Source organism: Engystomops pustulosus, chromosome 1 (genome assembly GCF_040894005.1).
Source record: "Engystomops pustulosus chromosome 1, aEngPut4.maternal, whole genome shotgun sequence".
Classification (NCBI taxonomy): domain Eukaryota; kingdom Metazoa; phylum Chordata; class Amphibia; order Anura; family Leptodactylidae; genus Engystomops; species Engystomops pustulosus.
The window spans coordinates 112,863,675-112,879,992 of record NC_092411.1 but is presented as its reverse complement, the minus strand read 5'-3'; the positions used below and the strand labels follow the sequence as shown (position 1 = coordinate 112,879,992).

General features: G+C 55.1%; 1 protein-coding gene across 7 annotated transcripts in view; it reads left to right on the top strand.

Annotated features, from left to right (window-relative positions):
* The first annotated feature begins 2,397 nt into the window (after window positions 1-2,397).
* LOC140131432 (transducin-like enhancer protein 4) overlaps window positions 2,398-16,318 on the top strand; it is a 99,027-nt gene continuing 85,106 nt past the window's right edge. For 3 of the 7 annotated variants that reach the window (XM_072150895.1, XM_072150894.1, XM_072150893.1), the window contains exons 1-4: window positions 2,398-3,073; window positions 4,019-4,116; window positions 5,654-5,717; window positions 5,919-5,963. In XM_072150895.1, coding sequence (XP_072006996.1) covers window positions 3,029-3,073; window positions 4,019-4,116; window positions 5,654-5,717; window positions 5,919-5,963 — 252 coding nt within the window. In that variant the 5' untranslated portion in view covers window positions 2,398-3,028. Of the gene's footprint in view, window positions 3,074-4,018; window positions 4,117-5,139; window positions 5,284-5,653; window positions 5,718-5,918; window positions 5,964-16,318 lie in introns of those variants that run through there. The other 4 variants (XM_072150899.1, XM_072150897.1, XM_072150896.1 and 1 more) reach the window with 2 other exon arrangements.

The following is a 16,318-nucleotide window of genomic DNA, read 5'->3' as shown; positions in this document are numbered from 1 at the left end:
GCGATTGGCTAGCAATTTTGTGAATATTTTCAAATCAGCGTTCAGAAGTGCAATCGGCCTGTAATTAGCACAGTCAGTCGCATCTTTCCCCGGCTTGGGGATAAGGGTGATATAGGAGTGGGTAAACGTTGTAGGCATGGGCTCGCCTTGTAAGAACGCATTAAACACCTTTGTCATATGCGGCAACAACACAGGGGAGAAGGTCTGATAATAAAGATATGTGAGTCCATCCGGACCCGGAGATTTCCCGTTGGGCATTCCTTTAATCACTTCCTCTATCTCCTCCAATGTTAATTCTGAGCCAAGTGCCTCAATAGCCTCCAAGGGGAGACCCGGAAGGGAGCAAGAGTTCAAGAAATCTACTAGCAGCTTTTTCCTACTGCCCTCATCCAATGGCAGGGTATTTGGTAAGGAGTACAGTTTGGCGTAAAATTCTTGAAATCGAGAGGCAATAGCCCTCGGGTCATGCAAAGAGTTGCCTCCAGAGTCTCGTATAATATGGGGAATTTGGTGATCTCTTCTCTCCCTCAGCTGCTTTGCCAGGAGTGAATGGTGTTTATTTGCCTGCTCATAGTACCGTTGCTTAGTAAACACCAGCAGTTTCTCTACCTCCTGGGTCTGGACCTCACGCAACTGTTCCCTAACCTCAATTAGCTGTTTAAGCCTTCGCCTTGTTGGTTTGGCCAACAAGGCTGCCTCCTGCTTATCGATTTCTTTTCTTAGCTCTTTCTCTAAATGGGCCCTATTCTTTTTCAACCTGGACCCCTGCTCAATGTAGTGGCCTCGGAAGACCGCTTTATGAGCTTCCCACATCACCGGAATGGAGGGAATCGACTTCTCGTTAAACTGAAAATACTCCCGCAAGGCCCCATTTAACTCATCTCTGACCAAGGGCTTCTTAAGGAGAGATTCATTCAGGCGCCAGTGACATACCCTCGTTGTAGTGAGGCCCTCTCTAAGCTGCAGGAGGACTGGCGCATGATCTGACCATGATATGTCCCCCACCTCTGCAGTGTGCATCATTCGTAAGAATTGTATATCTCCTACACATGGTCTTATACGTACTCCATTGGTGCCCAACATTTCACCGGATAATACCATGCAGCATGCTGGGTTATGTAGTCCGCCTTTTTAAGGAATTTATGGAATTCTCACTACAAATTCTCCCTTAAGCTCCATTTTTAGGTTTTTTTTTTTTTTTTTTGCAGTGTAGTTCGTTTGGCCACTAGATGTCAGTATAATTTTTTTTGATTTTTATAATTTACTAAAACAAAAGAAAACATTTTCTCCTAAGAGGCTGTAGTCATTAGATGTGCCCCGATAATACCGCAGTGCAGTGTGAATGGAAGCGTATCGTGTGAAGGGTCAGGACCTGAGATGTGCTGCCAGTGCCCGGGCACACAGGGCCACACGCATCCAGCCGTACAGGACGAGGCTGGCAGCCGGTGATGCGTGCAGAGCATGGCACAGCGAGTCAATTGAGCCCCCCTCGGGCGGGTTAGGGGCGCAGCCATCCGAGCAGCTTGTTGGGGCTGTAAATAGCACAGAACAGCTTCTCCCTCCTCCCCCTCTTTTTTTCACAGGAAAATTATGGCAGCTCCAGTGGCGCGTAAAATTGGTATGAGCCAAGGGAAGTGGCTTCTACCGGATCCCTCCGCGGTGTGTGCGCTTAGCATGGATTTCTCAGCACGCTGCACAAGGCTGCTCTTGTCTCTTTAAGGAGACACCGGACTCTAATTAGCCAGCATTCCTTGATGTGGCTGATAGCTAACATAGGACAAGGGAGGAGGACGTGCGGTAATGGAGGAGTACAAGCCCCCTCCTCCCCTGCTCCTCATGCCTCCATGCTTGTTTTCACCACAGATTGCCACACAGAGCAGCAGCAGCTCATCCACACACTAGCAGCGAGAGCGGCCCCACGTTACTTTGATTGACAGCCGGACAAATGTTTCCCCTGTTCGAAGGCTCGTTATGAGAAGTTCCAGCCCTCGTCCCACTTATCACACCGCCCAGGGAGGGGCTTATGTCAGACTCCGAAGCCCATTGGACTAAGGAGGTAGGCCGAAGAGGAGAAGGATAAATTGGATTCGTCTGTACCCCACGTGGGGGTAAGCCACTGACAGCTGCTCCTCGCCTTCCTACTATTGGAGCAGCTAAGAAATGATAGGCAGTCATTGGAGAGCGGCGATTAACGTTCCTATGCTTCCAATTGGTCAGCGAGACTAAGTGTTGAGGTCCTTGGGCGGGACTGATTGTGGCAATGAATCTTGGGAGTTGTAGTTTAAAGCACGTATTACACGTATACTAGTCATAGCGGAATGGCCCGTCTGCGAACTACAAGTCCCGGCAGGAGTGGGTGTCTCGCCTCAATGTTGTGAATATGTATCAGAATGTTAATGATTTGCTGCTGCTAAATTTGGTCATAGAAGTCACCTACACAGAGCGTGTTGTTGGAGCTGCTGAGAGCGGTAGCCTGGCTTGTGTGGGGCTTTTTTTTTTCCTCCAGGCGTCCCCCCTCCTCCTCGCCTTCATTTTACCTCCTCTGCTGATTTGTGTGTGGCTGGGGCTGAGCGCTCGCGGAGACCTGGGCTGAGTTGGAAGAGAGAATAAAACAAGAGAGATTTCAGCCGATGATTGGGATTTAAGGGTTGGAAAGATCGGACGACGCTCCATCTGCTGCACACGGGAACGGACGGGAGGAGAAAGCCGTCAACTTGGTCGCCGGAAAGTTCTCTGCTTTGTTCGGGATCTGTCACACGGAGCAGACAATGAGAGCGGGGTCGTCGTGAGCGATCCCTCCCCCGTGGAATGTGGAAGGTTTGGCTCGGGGGATCCTCCGGCTGCTGGGCAGTAACATCGCTATTAAGCCGGGGGCAGCTGTGTCATTAGCCGGATCACACGCTCCCTCCTCCGCCTCCTCCTCCCTGTGTCTCTGCTCCCTCTCCCCGCTGGGGATCCCCCTCTCCTCTCCGCCAATTAGTCAATGAACCTCCGTGCTCCTGGGAGAGGCACCTAACCAGCGGCTTGGATGATTCGAGACCTGAGCAAGATGTACCCCCAGTCCAGGCACCCGGTGAGTAGCTGCCTTTGTGTAGTCGCCGGTGGTCCTGTGTGCAGTCGTGACCCCTCCCCTCATGTCCCTCATCTGCAGCCATTATGTGACAGCAGGGACGGGACAGAAGCCATTGTGCCCCGCTGGAGGGTATGGGGCAGCTCTGCCCCCTCCCCTGTGCTCATGTTGGCTTGTGTGCTTTCTCATCTGCCACCTCATTTCCATTGGAGTTTACTTTCCATCTGGTAGAGATGGGCACCTGGATGCCAGGGGCAGGAAGTGAATTGAGTCCAATAGCCACAATGGAGGCCGCGTCCTAGCAAGTTGGGTCCGTGCGTTTCCGGCTATTGCGTCCAATGTAATTGAAACATAGAGTGATCCTTTAATACACTATTGTGTAGCCAGGGAGACGTCCCCCCGCCCAAATGATCTGATCTTCTCTCTCTGGCAAATGACCTTAGAGAAGGAATGAGATGCCCGCTTGTAGCCATTTTCATCTGAGACAGGAAAACCTTTCCCCTCTTAGTGTATCTCATCATTACCTATGACAGGTGGCGGACTTGGGTGTATGTACACATCATTTATATAAGTATATCGTGTATGAAATCATGGGTGAGGTTTTCTGGTAGAGAACAGGTACATCTTAATTATTTGAATACTTTTGATACGTAGATTCCAATATATTTTTCATACGTCCCAGGCTGCCAATCTTTATTGGACTCTCCAAAATCATTACGCCCCCCCAAACATCTGTCTCTTCCATATGGCCTTTTATTCATTTATTATATGGTTATGATGATGGGGGGGGGGGGATGGAGCTTTTGTGCTTGTAATCTCTTTACAATTCGTGGACTTTGGTTCTGTGCAAAGCGTCTAATCCTCTGGTTTTTATAAGACATCCCCACGCCTTCCTGGCAGAGAAGTAGCCTAGCCCGATCATTTCATAATTAATATTTATTGTTTTAGGCTCCGCATCAGCCAGCTCAGCCCTTCAAATTCACCATATCCGAGTCGTGTGATCGGATTAAGGAGGAGTTTCAGTTTTTACAGGCTCAGTACCACAGGTAATACTGTTTACTTTAGCTGATCCTTGTATTTGCTTAGCCCTTGTTGTCAGTTTTTTTTATGTATGTGTACTTAAGGCGTTAACCGTTGAAAGGGTTTGGCCTTTTCCTATAGGAAATACGAGTTAAAACACCTTCACTCCTCAAAGCCAAATATGTGGTAGAGTATAGCTATTATGTGCTATTATAAACTGCTGAACTGTTACAACAATGGGACAAATGCACTGCTGAAGTTTACCTGGAGGTGATCTCACCTGTGTGGATTACCTCCTCCAGTGCTTAAGATCAGAGGTGAGTGCTTTAAAAGGCTCGCTGGCTCTCCATGGTAAACATGATTAAGCAGCCTTTGGCAACATAAGAGTGGGATGTAGTTGATATCCTGCTGAGCAGAAAAAAAAATCCTTGGCATTCAATACTGGATACTAACTGGAATTAATAAATAAGTTACATATAAGCAAAGGGAAAAAAAAATCTGCTTTATGGCACTTGGGAGTGCAATGTAGCATAATTCCAGATTTCTGTGGAATGCCATATATATGCTAGAATAATGATGTAATAACAGAGATCCCCTTTATTGCCTGTTTCCAAGCTGTCCAGCGTAAGACGAACGATTAGGATTTCATGTAGGTCAATCGATAAACTGATCTGATGAAGACGATAGTTTACACATAGATATAACTCCATAAACTGACACTCCTTGATCATTGGGGAAATGGCTACATGTAAATCCAACCTATTACACTTGTCAAATGATGACAAAGGTTAACATCAAAGTAACTACCGGCAGTGGGAGGCGAGTATTATCCTGACAGGTAGTAGATTAGCCAAGACTTGTCATGATAATCTCCCACATACACACAGAATGGCGTTAATTACTTTGATGTTATTCCCCGCCTCCAATGGCCCAGTGTAATAAACAGGTCTCATAGACCGTGCCATGATCTCATGGATATTATGCTCATGATGGGTAGATGGTGTTCCTTATGCTTTCTCTGTCATTGGGGGAGGGGGTATTCCAGCCTAAGAAAGGTTACCTCAATCAGTGAATCTTTCATTCCTTCTTCTGTTTACAATGTTGGATTACATAGTTTAATCCCCTTTGATTTGAATAACATGCAATACATGCCACAGCAATAGTGAAAGGATTAAAGGAATTGGGACGTGCTGGTAAGATGCTCCAATGAGATAAATATAGAGATGGATAGAATGTGTATATGTTACCCTTCTTTACAATTGTAGGGCCATTTACCCTTCTTCAGGAGTGGCTGTTAATGGTGGGTGGGTTGTCAGTTGTCGATACCCACAGCCAGCCTGGACAGCTTGTTGTCTGAAACCCCATCTCTATGGCTGTCTGTAAGGGACTTGAAAGAAGAAAGGGTTAATTGCATTTTGATCATAGAGGGAAGACGTTTGGAGCCAGTACTTGACGGGAACATAAACCAGCCCTAGTTCTGTGTGGTTGATGGCAGCGCTCAGATCGCTGTGGTAAAAGTCAGTGCCGTGTAAATATGACCATTTTTGTCATTGCTTTGTGTAGCTTAAAGCTGGAATGTGAAAAACTGGCCAGTGAGAAGACGGAAATGCAGCGGCATTATGTGATGGTAAGAAGGAATATGTCCTCTTCTATTTCTCTTTTAAGCTTTTTACATACCAGACTCGTGTTGCTGGAGGCAAGAGCTGGATTATAGGTTAAAGGATTGTAGATTCGGTGTGGTCCTCTGTCATATCCTAGCACTTCTAAGAAGCCGTCGTCACTCCAAGGTTGTCTAATGGGCTTTCTCTTTCTTCTCTCCCCCCTGTAGTATTATGAAATGTCGTACGGGCTGAATATTGAGATGCATAAACAGGTACGTTGATCTACTTCCACTTCCTCTGGCTGTGAATGTATTCCCCGCACATTCCTGTTAATGGACAATTTTAAGAATTTGGGAGAAAAAAAACCAGAAGGTTGAAACTTTAGTTTGCCTTGTGGGCATCCTGTAATATTATCACAGGTGTTAAGAGACTGCACTTGAGGTAGATTACGGCTACTGTGGAATGTTGGCGTTTCGATTATTCTATGGAGACGTGGAGCTACCCTTACCAGCGCGCCTCATTTGCATCCCTGTAAATTTTGGGTGACGCGTTTTTTGTGTTGTGGCGAGCTCCGTTCTGTTTGTATGTCTTGACAGCTGGATTGCTGCAACGTGGGTGAAGAAATGTTTATGAAAAATGCATGTGTTTTAAGGAACGGAAATAGAAGAGCGTCGCTTAAAGGGCTAATTGTGCTGAAATCAAAGCAATCACACCCCATTGTTGATTCCGAATTTGTGAGATAAATGACATTTTAATTCCAAACATTGTAAGAACAATTATGTGAAGGGTTTGCGCTTGCACTTTAATGGGGAAGTTGTATGTGTAATTATGATTGGAATAGAGGATTAGCGCGGATTAAGTTTAATTAGAATATAATTTTCCATTACTGTCGTTTTTGTTCAAATTAGTAATGTAAACAAGGCGGTAATACTTGTGGACTTCATCAATTCCTGATGGCCCCAGTGAATTGCTGCATCAGACCTGCTTAGTAATTATCAGTGTTTAGCCGTGATACCCGCTCTAAATTCTCCGTGTCACTGTTTGCAGCCGGGAAATTAATTAGTCGCTTTAAGGAGTTTAATGATTTAAGATTTAGTGGCTAATGTCATGTTGAATCTTGTTTTTCCAAATATGTTTTTAAGACGCGGCGCAATATCATTTCCCTTTATTTATTTATTTTTTTCCCCCTTCCTATTTCTTTATGAGGGAATTTGCTGAATTTTATGAGGCAGATTATGCTGTCATATTTCCACCCTGCCTTCTTGCTTTGCCTTGATTTTTACAGCTTAAAAGAGAAGCTTCATAATCTCCCTTCTACTCCAAAATTGATCTTTATACAGCCTTCCTTAAATGCAATCTTACACAAAATCCTGCAGGCTGTTTATCGCATTAAGAACTACAGACAGCCCCGCAAAACCACCTACTTACTATATTCCTTTTTAATCTTCGCTTCCTCCTCTTTTCACCAAAGCCGAAGAGGGAAGGGAGGGGACAGAGGGGGAAGGGAGGGGGGGTTATATCTGTCTTTGTTTTCTTCCACTAGACAGACGGCCTTGGTTCCTCTCAGGCACTCATCCAGATGTACTTACTCGATACCCTTGTAATAGAAAGCAGGTTATAATTCTGTGAAGTTGCCCTGCGGCATAATTGGACAGAGTGCTACAGATCGGGCCAGGCTTATTAGATTTATGCCTCTCAGGGTTCAAGAGCAGGGTTCTCCAGAGACCCCCTAGTAATTGGTGACCCTGCTATTTTAAACCTATTGCGTCTTGTGACTTATTTCTTTTCTGTGAATTGTATTATGAGGTTATATATATTTATTTATTTTTTGTTCCTCCTCCCTTATTTATTTATTTTTTGTACTGATGGATATTATTTCATCAGGACTGAAAATGAAGCCTCGTGATTGAGACTTGGCAAATTGATGAAAGGATAACCGCGCGGCTGTGGCTATGTGGGGGTCGATGTTTTGAGCTGAGCCCTCCCCTTGTTTTGATGCTCATCATCAGTCATCCAGTGTTGATTTTGATAGAAGACTATTAAAGCGAAACCTATGGGGAATTTGTCATTCTGAAAGGAAAGCTAATGCAATTAGTAGCAATTAAAGTACATTTAGTAAATTGGATTTAATCTTAATTAAGCCTGTGTAATGTTGCCAATTTTTAACAATTATGTTTGAGAACATAATTAATTTAAATTTTGGAAACTGAGTAAATAGCAGCAGCCCTGAATGGAAAATGCACGTAAAATATATATACGTAAGGCTTGGTTGTGTCTGTGTCCTGGGATGGCACACCTCCCTATAGGATTATATAAGGGATACTGCATAGAACCCTGTATAGCAAAGGAGTCCTGTCCGTTTACCTTCTCAATATGCCTGCAATAAATAGTTAATGTGCGGCTTCGCTATTCTGGAAATGTCATACCCTGGGTCTGACATGCTGAGTGCAAGGGGTTAAATGCAGCCGTGCCTATTGAAAATGAATCTGTTGCTCTTGCCATGTAAATTTTATTGCTAGACCCGGGCAACAGCCATTTTGAAGTGCTGCTGAAATATTAATTGGGCAGACATGAAAGGGCTCGGCAGCCTGATAGGATGTCATAATTGTAGATGCAGCAGTCGATGGCAAATGATGATAAATGGCATTAGAATCCTTTTAGCAAACTGTAATAACTTGAAGGAGGGAGGCTGTATGGATTTGCTTTATATCTGATACCCTCTAGTACCAAGTGGATTGCCAATACTGCTTGTTTAGCATTTTCTAAGGGCTATAGGATATTGATTTTTGACTTACAAGGAATAGCTCTATTTTCACCATTGAAAAGTATTGCAGGTTGTTAAGAAGAAATTGACTTGAAGAGGGCTGACTGCTGCCCATCATGGAGCAAATAAAGCAAAACTGCCGAAGCATAGTGAAGCAGCGAGCTGGGCCCTCAGCAATTTGTTGCTATTAATTTACCATGCTCGACAGCAAATCAATCGGCATCTACTTCATCTGCTGGAGAAAATGCTGTCCAGGGCAGATAAAAGGCCCTGCGTCTTCCACTGAATAGACTGGATTTTCCAAAAGGAGGCTGAAGTTAATGTGTAAATAAGCTAAATCAAAGCCGCGGCTGCACAAGGAGCTGGTTTTAATTAGGTTGGGCTTTTTTTTAGTGAGGATTTTTTTTTTTTTTTTTCTCTCCATTTCCTTTTCTCTGTAGAAGCAGCCTGATACATGAGTCCAGTTAACCCATGCAATGTAATAACTTGTTTCAGGGTTTGTAATTAGAGATGAGCGAGCACTAAAATGCTCGGGTGCTCGTTACTCGAGCCGAACATTTCCAGATGTTCGAGTGCTCGTTTCGAGTAACGAGCCCCATTGAAGTCAATGGGAGACCCGAGCATTTTTCAAAGGGACCATGGTTCGGGAATAAAATGTGTTAATTAATTTAAAAAGAATGTCTTCTGATAAGTTAGCAGATGTATGCAAACATCTGCAATCTATTCTTCACTGTTCCGCGCGTATATTATCTCCCGACAAGTTAGCAGATGTGAAGAACAGTGAGGAATAGAATAAAAACAGTGAACACAGGATCATTTAAGTGAAAAACACAGTGAAGAATAGATTGCAGATGTTCGGCACATCTGCTTACTTGTCGGGAGATACGCTGTCTCCGTGCCCCGCTGTCTCCGTGCCCCGCTGTCTCCGTGCCCCGCTGTCTCCGTGCCCCGCTCTCTCCGTGCCCCGCTCTCTCCGTGCCCCGCTGTCTCCGTGCCCCGCTGTTTCCGTGCCCCGCTGTTTCCGTGCCCCGCTGTTTCCGTGCCCCGCTGTCTCCGTGCCCAGCTGTTTCCGTGCCCAGCTCTCTCCGTGCCCCGCTCTCTCCGTGCCCCGCTCTCTCCGTGCCCCGCTCTCTCCGTGCCCCGCTCTCTCCGTGCCCCGCTGTCTCCGTGCCCCGCTGTCTCCGTGCCCCGCTGTCTCCGTGCCCCGCTGTCTCCGTGCCCCGCTGTCTCCGTGCCCCGCTGTCTCCGTGCCCCGCTGTCTCCGTGCCCCGCTGTCTCCGTGCCCCGCTGTCTCCGTGCCCCGCTGTCTCCGTGCCCCGCTGTCTCCGTGCCCCGCTGTCTCCGTGCCCCGCTGTCTCCGTGCCCCGCTGTCTCCGTGCCCCGCTGTCTCTGTGCCCCGCTGTCTCTGTGCCCCGCTGTCTCTGTGCCCCGCTGTCTCTGTGCCCCGCTGTCTCTGTGCCCCGCTGTCTCTGTGCCCCGCTGTCTCTGTGCCCCGCTGTCTCTGTGCCCCGCTGTCTCTGTGCCCCGCTGTCTCTGTGCCCCGCTGTCTCTGTGCCCCGCTGTCTCTGTGCCCCGCTGTCTCTGTGCCCCGCTGTCTCTGTGCCCCGCTGTCTCTGTGCCCCGCTGTCTCTGTGCCCCGCTGTCTCTGTGCCCCGCTGTCTCTGTGCCCCGCTGTCTCTGTGCCCCGCTGTCTCTGTGCCCCGCTGTCTCTGTGCCCCGCTGTCTCTGTGCCCCGCTGTCTCTGTGCCCCGCTGTCTCTGTGCCCCGCTGTCTCTGTGCCCCGCTGTCTCTGTGCCCCGCTGTCTCTGTGCCCCGCTGTCTCTGTGCCCCGCTGTCTCTGTGCCCCGCTGTCTCTGTGCCCCGCTGTCTCTGTGCCCCGCTGTCTCTGTGCCCCGCTGTCTCTGTGCCCCGCTGTCTCTGTGCCCCGCTGTCTCTGTGCCCCGCTGTCTCTGTGCCCCGCTGTCTCTGTGCCCCGCTGTCTCTGTGCCCCGCTGTCTCTGTGCCCCGCTGTCTCTGTGCCCCGCTGTCTCTGTGCCCCGCTGTCTCTGTGCCCCGCTGTCTCTGTGCCCCGCTGTCTCTGTGCCCCGCTGTCTCTGTGCCCCGCTGTCTCTGTGCCCCGCTGTCTCTGTGCCCCGCTGTCTCTGTGCCCCGCTGTCTCTGTGCCCCGCTGTCTCTGTGCCCCGCTGTCTCTGTGCCCCGCTGTCTCTGTGCCCCGCTGTCTCTGTGCCCCGCTGTCTCTGTGCCCCGCTGTCTCTGTGCCCCGCTGTCTCTGTGCCCCGCTGTCTCTGTGCCCCGCTGTCTCTGTGCCCCGCTGTCTCTGTGCCCCGCTGTCTCTGTGCCCCGCTGTCTCTGTGCCCCGCTGTCTCTGTGCCCCGCTGTCTCTGTGCCCCGCTGTCTCTGTGCCCCGCTGTCTCTGTGCCCCGCTGTCTCTGTGCCCCGCTGTCTCTGTGCCCCGCTGTCTCTGTGCCCCGCTGTCTCTGTGCCCCGCTGTCTCTGTGCCCCGCTGTCTCTGTGCCCCGCTGTCTCTGTGCCCCGCTGTCTCTGTGCCCCGCTGTCTCTGTGCCCCGCTGTCTCTGTGCCCCGCTGTCTCTGTGCCCCGCTGTCTCTGTGCCCCGCTGTCTCTGTGCCCCGCTGTCTCTGTGCCCCGCTGTCTCTGTGCCCCGCTGTCTCTGTGCCCCGCTGTCTCTGTGCCCCGCTGTCTCTGTGCCCCGCTGTCTCTGTGCCCCGCTGTCTCTGTGCCCCGCTGTCTCTGTGCCCCGCTGTCTCTGTGCCCCGCTGTCTCTGTGCCCCGCTGTCTCTGTGCCCCGCTGTCTCTGTGCCCCGCTGTCTCTGTGCCCCGCTGTCTCTGTGCCCCGCTGTCTCTGTGCCCCGCTGTCTCTGTGCCCCGCTGTCTCTGTGCCCCGCTGTCTCTGTGCCCCGCTGTCTCTGTGCCCCGCTGTCTCTGTGCCCCGCTGTCTCTGTGCCCCGCTGTCTCTGTGCCCCGCTGTCTCTGTGCCCCGCTGTCTCTGTGCCCCGCTGTCTCTGTGCCCCGCTGTCTCTGTGCCCCGCTGTCTCTGTGCCCCGCTGTCTCTGTGCCCCGCTGTCTCTGTGCCCCGCTGTCTCTGTGCCCCGCTGTCTCTGTGCCCCGCTGTCTCTGTGCCCCGCTGTCTCTGTGCCCCGCTGTCTCTGTGCCCCGCTGTCTCTGTGCCCCGCTGTCTCTGTGCCCCGCTGTCTCTGTGCCCCGCTGTCTCTGTGCCCCGCTGTCTCTGTGCCCCGCTGTCTCTGTGCCCCGCTGTCTCTGTGCCCCGCTGTCTCTGTGCCCCGCTGTCTCTGTGCCCCGCTGTCTCTGTGCCCCGCTGTCTCTGTGCCCCGCTGTCTCTGTGCCCCGCTGTCTCTGTGCCCCGCTGTCTCTGTGCCCCGCTGTCTCTGTGCCCCGCTGTCTCTGTGCCCCGCTGTCTCTGTGCCCCGCTGTCTCTGTGCCCCGCTGTCTCTGTGCCCCGCTGTCTCTGTGCCCCGCTGTCTCTGTGCCCCGCTGTCTCTGTGCCCCGCTGTCTCTGTGCCCCGCTGTCTCTGTGCCCCGCTGTCTCTGTGCCCCGCTGTCTCTGTGCCCCGCTGTCTCTGTGCCCCGCTGTCTCTGTGCCCCGCTGTCTCTGTGCCCCGCTGTCTCTGTGCCCCGCTGTCTCTGTGCCCCGCTGTCTCTGTGCCCCGCTGTCTCTGTGCCCCGCTGTCTCTGTGCCCCGCTGTCTCTGTGCCCCGCTGTCTCTGTGCCCCGCTGTCTCTGTGCCCCGCTGTCTCTGTGCCCCGCTGTCTCTGTGCCCCGCTGTCTCTGTGCCCCGCTGTCTCTGTGCCCCGCTGTCTCTGTGCCCCGCTGTCTCTGTGCCCCGCTGTCTCTGTGCCCCGCTGTCTCTGTGCCCCGCTGTCTCTGTGCCCCGCTGTCTCTGTGCCCCGCTGTCTCTGTGCCCCGCTGTCTCTGTGCCCCGCTGTCTCTGTGCCCCGCTGTCTCTGTGCCCCGCTGTCTCTGTGCCCCGCTGTCTCTGTGCCCCGCTGTCTCTGTGCCCCGCTGTCTCTGTGCCCCGCTGTCTCTGTGCCCCGCTGTCTCTGTGCCCCGCTGTCTCTGTGCCCCGCTGTCTCTGTGCCCCGCTGTCTCTGTGCCCCGCTGTCTCTGTGCCCCGCTGTCTCTGTGCCCCGCTGTCTCTGTGCCCCGCTGTCTCTGTGCCCCGCTGTCTCTGTGCCCCGCTGTCTCTGTGCCCCGCTGTCTCTGTGCCCCGCTGTCTCTGTGCCCCGCTGTCTCTGTGCCCCGCTGTCTCTGTGCCCCGCTGTCTCTGTGCCCCGCTGTCTCTGTGCCCCGCTGTCTCTGTGCCCCGCTGTCTCTGTGCCCCGCTGTCTCTGTGCCCCGCTGTCTCTGTGCCCCGCTGTCTCTGTGCCCCGCTGTCTCTGTGCCCCGCTGTCTCTGTGCCCCGCTGTCTCTGTGCCCCGCTGTCTCTGTGCCCCGCTGTCTCTGTGCCCCGCTGTCTCTGTGCCCCGCTGTCTCTGTGCCCCGCTGTCTCTGTGCCCCGCTGTCTCTGTGCCCCGCTGTCTCTGTGCCCCGCTGTCTCTGTGCCCCGCTGTCTCTGTGCCCCGCTGTCTCTGTGCCCCGCTGTCTCTGTGCCCCGCTGTCTCTGTGCCCCGCTGTCTCTGTGCCCCGCTGTCTCTGTGCCCCGCTGTCTCTGTGCCCCGCTGTCTCTGTGCCCCGCTGTCTCTGTGCCCCGCTGTCTCTGTGCCCCGCTGTCTCTGTGCCCCGCTGTCTCTGTGCCCCGCTGTCTCTGTGCCCCGCTGTCTCTGTGCCCCGCTGTCTCTGTGCCCCGCTGTCTCTGTGCCCCGCTGTCTCTGTGCCCCGCTGTCTCTGTGCCCCGCTGTCTCTGTGCCCCGCTGTCTCTGTGCCCCGCTGTCTCTGTGCCCCGCTGTCTCTGTGCCCCGCTGTCTCTGTGCCCCGCTGTCTCTGTGCCCCGCTGTCTCTGTGCCCCGCTGTCTCTGTGCCCCGCTGTCTCTGTGCCCCGCTGTCTCTGTGCCCCGCTGTCTCTGTGCCCCGCTGTCTCTGTGCCCCGCTGTCTCTGTGCCCCGCTGTCTCTGTGCCCCGCTGTCTCTGTGCCCCGCTGTCTCTGTGCCCCGCTGTCTCTGTGCCCCGCTGTCTCTGTGCCCCGCTGTCTCTGTGCCCCGCTGTCTCTGTGCCCCGCTGTCTCTGTGCCCCGCTGTCTCTGTGCCCCGCTGTCTCTGTGCCCCGCTGTCTCTGTGCCCCGCTGTCTCTGTGCCCCGCTGTCTCTGTGCCCCGCTGTCTCTGTGCCCCGCTGTCTCTGTGCCCCGCTGTCTCTGTGCCCCGCTGTCTCTGTGCCCCGCTGTCTCTGTGCCCCGCTGTCTCTGTGCCCCGCTGTCTCTGTGCCCCGCTGTCTCTGTGCCCCGCTGTCTCTGTGCCCCGCTGTCTCTGTGCCCCGCTGTCTCTGTGCCCCGCTGTCTCTGTGCCCCGCTGTCTCTGTGCCCCGCTGTCTCTGTGCCCCGCTGTCTCTGTGCCCCGCTGTCTCTGTGCCCCGCTGTCTCTGTGCCCCGCTGTCTCTGTGCCCCGCTGTCTCTGTGCCCCGCTGTCTCTGTGCCCCGCTGTCTCTGTGCCCCGCTGTCTCTGTGCCCCGCTGTCTCTGTGCCCCGCTGTCTCTGTGCCCCGCTGTCTCTGTGCCCCGCTGTCTCTGTGCCCCGCTGTCTCTGTGCCCCGCTGTCTCTGTGCCCCGCTGTCTCTGTGCCCCGCTGTCTCTGTGCCCCGCTGTCTCTGTGCCCCGCTGTCTCTGTGCCCCGCTGTCTCTGTGCCCCGCTGTCTCTGTGCCCCGCTGTCTCTGTGCCCCGCTGTCTCTGTGCCCCGCTGTCTCTGTGCCCCGCTGTCTCTGTGCCCCGCTGTCTCTGTGCCCCGCTGTCTCTGTGCCCCGCTGTCTCTGTGCCCCGCTGTCTCTGTGCCCCGCTGTCTCTGTGCCCCGCTGTCTCTGTGCCCCGCTGTCTCTGTGCCCCGCTGTCTCTGTGCCCCGCTGTCTCTGTGCCCCGCTGTCTCTGTGCCCCGCTGTCTCTGTGCCCCGCTGTCTCTGTGCCCCGCTGTCTCTGTGCCCCGCTGTCTCTGTGCCCCGCTGTCTCTGTGCCCCGCTGTCTCTGTGCCCCGCTGTCTCTGTGCCCCGCTGTCTCTGTGCCCCGCTGTCTCTGTGCCCCGCTGTCTCTGTGCCCCGCTGTCTCTGTGCCCCGCTGTCTCTGTGCCCCGCTGTCTCTGTGCCCCGCTGTCTCTGTGCCCCGCTGTCTCTGTGCCCCGCTGTCTCTGTGCCCCGCTGTCTCTGTGCCCCGCTGTCTCTGTGCCCCGCTGTCTCTGTGCCCCGCTGTCTCTGTGCCCCGCTGTCTCTGTGCCCCGCTGTCTCTGTGCCCCGCTGTCTCTGTGCCCCGCTGTCTCTGTGCCCCGCTGTCTCTGTGCCCCGCTGTCTCTGTGCCCCGCTGTCTCTGTGCCCCGCTGTCTCTGTGCCCCGCTGTCTCTGTGCCCCGCTGTCTCTGTGCCCCGCTGTCTCTGTGCCCCGCTGTCTCTGTGCCCCGCTGTCTCTGTGCCCCGCTGTCTCTGTGCCCCGCTGTCTCTGTGCCCCGCTGTCTCTGTGCCCCGCTGTCTCTGTGCCCCGCTGTCTCTGTGCCCCGCTGTCTCTGTGCCCCGCTGTCTCTGTGCCCCGCTGTCTCTGTGCCCCGCTGTCTCTGTGCCCCGCTGTCTCTGTGCCCCGCTGTCTCTGTGCCCCGCTGTCTCTGTGCCCCGCTGTCTCTGTGCCCCGCTGTCTCTGTGCCCCGCTGTCTCTGTGCCCCGCTGTCTCTGTGCCCCGCTGTCTCTGTGCCCCGCTGTCTCTGTGCCCCGCTGTCTCTGTGCCCCGCTGTCTCTGTGCCCCGCTGTCTCTGTGCCCCGCTGTCTCTGTGCCCCGCTGTCTCTGTGCCCCGCTGTCTCTGTGCCCCGCTGTCTCTGTGCCCCGCTGTCTCTGTGCCCCGCTGTCTCTGTGCCCCGCTGTCTCTGTGCCCCGCTGTCTCTGTGCCCCGCTGTCTCTGTGCCCCGCTGTCTCTGTGCCCCGCTGTCTCTGTGCCCCGCTGTCTCTGTGCCCCGCTGTCTCTGTGCCCCGCTGTCTCTGTGCCCCGCTGTCTCTGTGCCCCGCTGTCTCTGTGCCCCGCTGTCTCTGTGCCCCGCTGTCTCTGTGCCCCGCTGTCTCTGTGCCCCGCTGTCTCTGTGCCCCGCTGTCTCTGTGCCCCGCTGTCTCTGTGCCCCGCTGTCTCTGTGCCCCGCTGTCTCTGTGCCCCGCTGTCTCTGTGCCCCGCTGTCTCTGTGCCCCGCTGTCTCTGTGCCCCGCTGTCTCTGTGCCCCGCTGTCTCTGTGCCCCGCTGTCTCTGTGCCCCGCTGTCTCTGTGCCCCGCTGTCTCTGTGCCCCGCTGTCTCTGTGCCCCGCTGTCTCTGTGCCCCGCTGTCTCTGTGCCCCGCTGTCTCTGTGCCCCGCTGTCTCTGTGCCCCGCTGTCTCTGTGCCCCGCTGTCTCTGTGCCCCGCTGTCTCTGTGCCCCGCTGTCTCTGTGCCCCGCTGTCTCTGTGCCCCGCTGTCTCTGTGCCCCGCTGTCTCTGTGCCCCGCTGTCTCTGTGCCCCGCTGTCTCTGTGCCCCGCTGTCTCTGTGCCCCGCTGTCTCTGTGCCCCGCTGTCTCTGTGCCCCGCTGTCTCTGTGCCCCGCTGTCTCTGTGCCCCGCTGTCTCTGTGCCCCGCTGTCTCTGTGCCCCGCTGTCTCTGTGCCCCGCTGTCTCTGTGCCCCGCTGTCTCTGTGCCCCGCTGTCTCTGTGCCCCGCTGTCTCTGTGCCCCGCTGTCTCTGTGCCCCG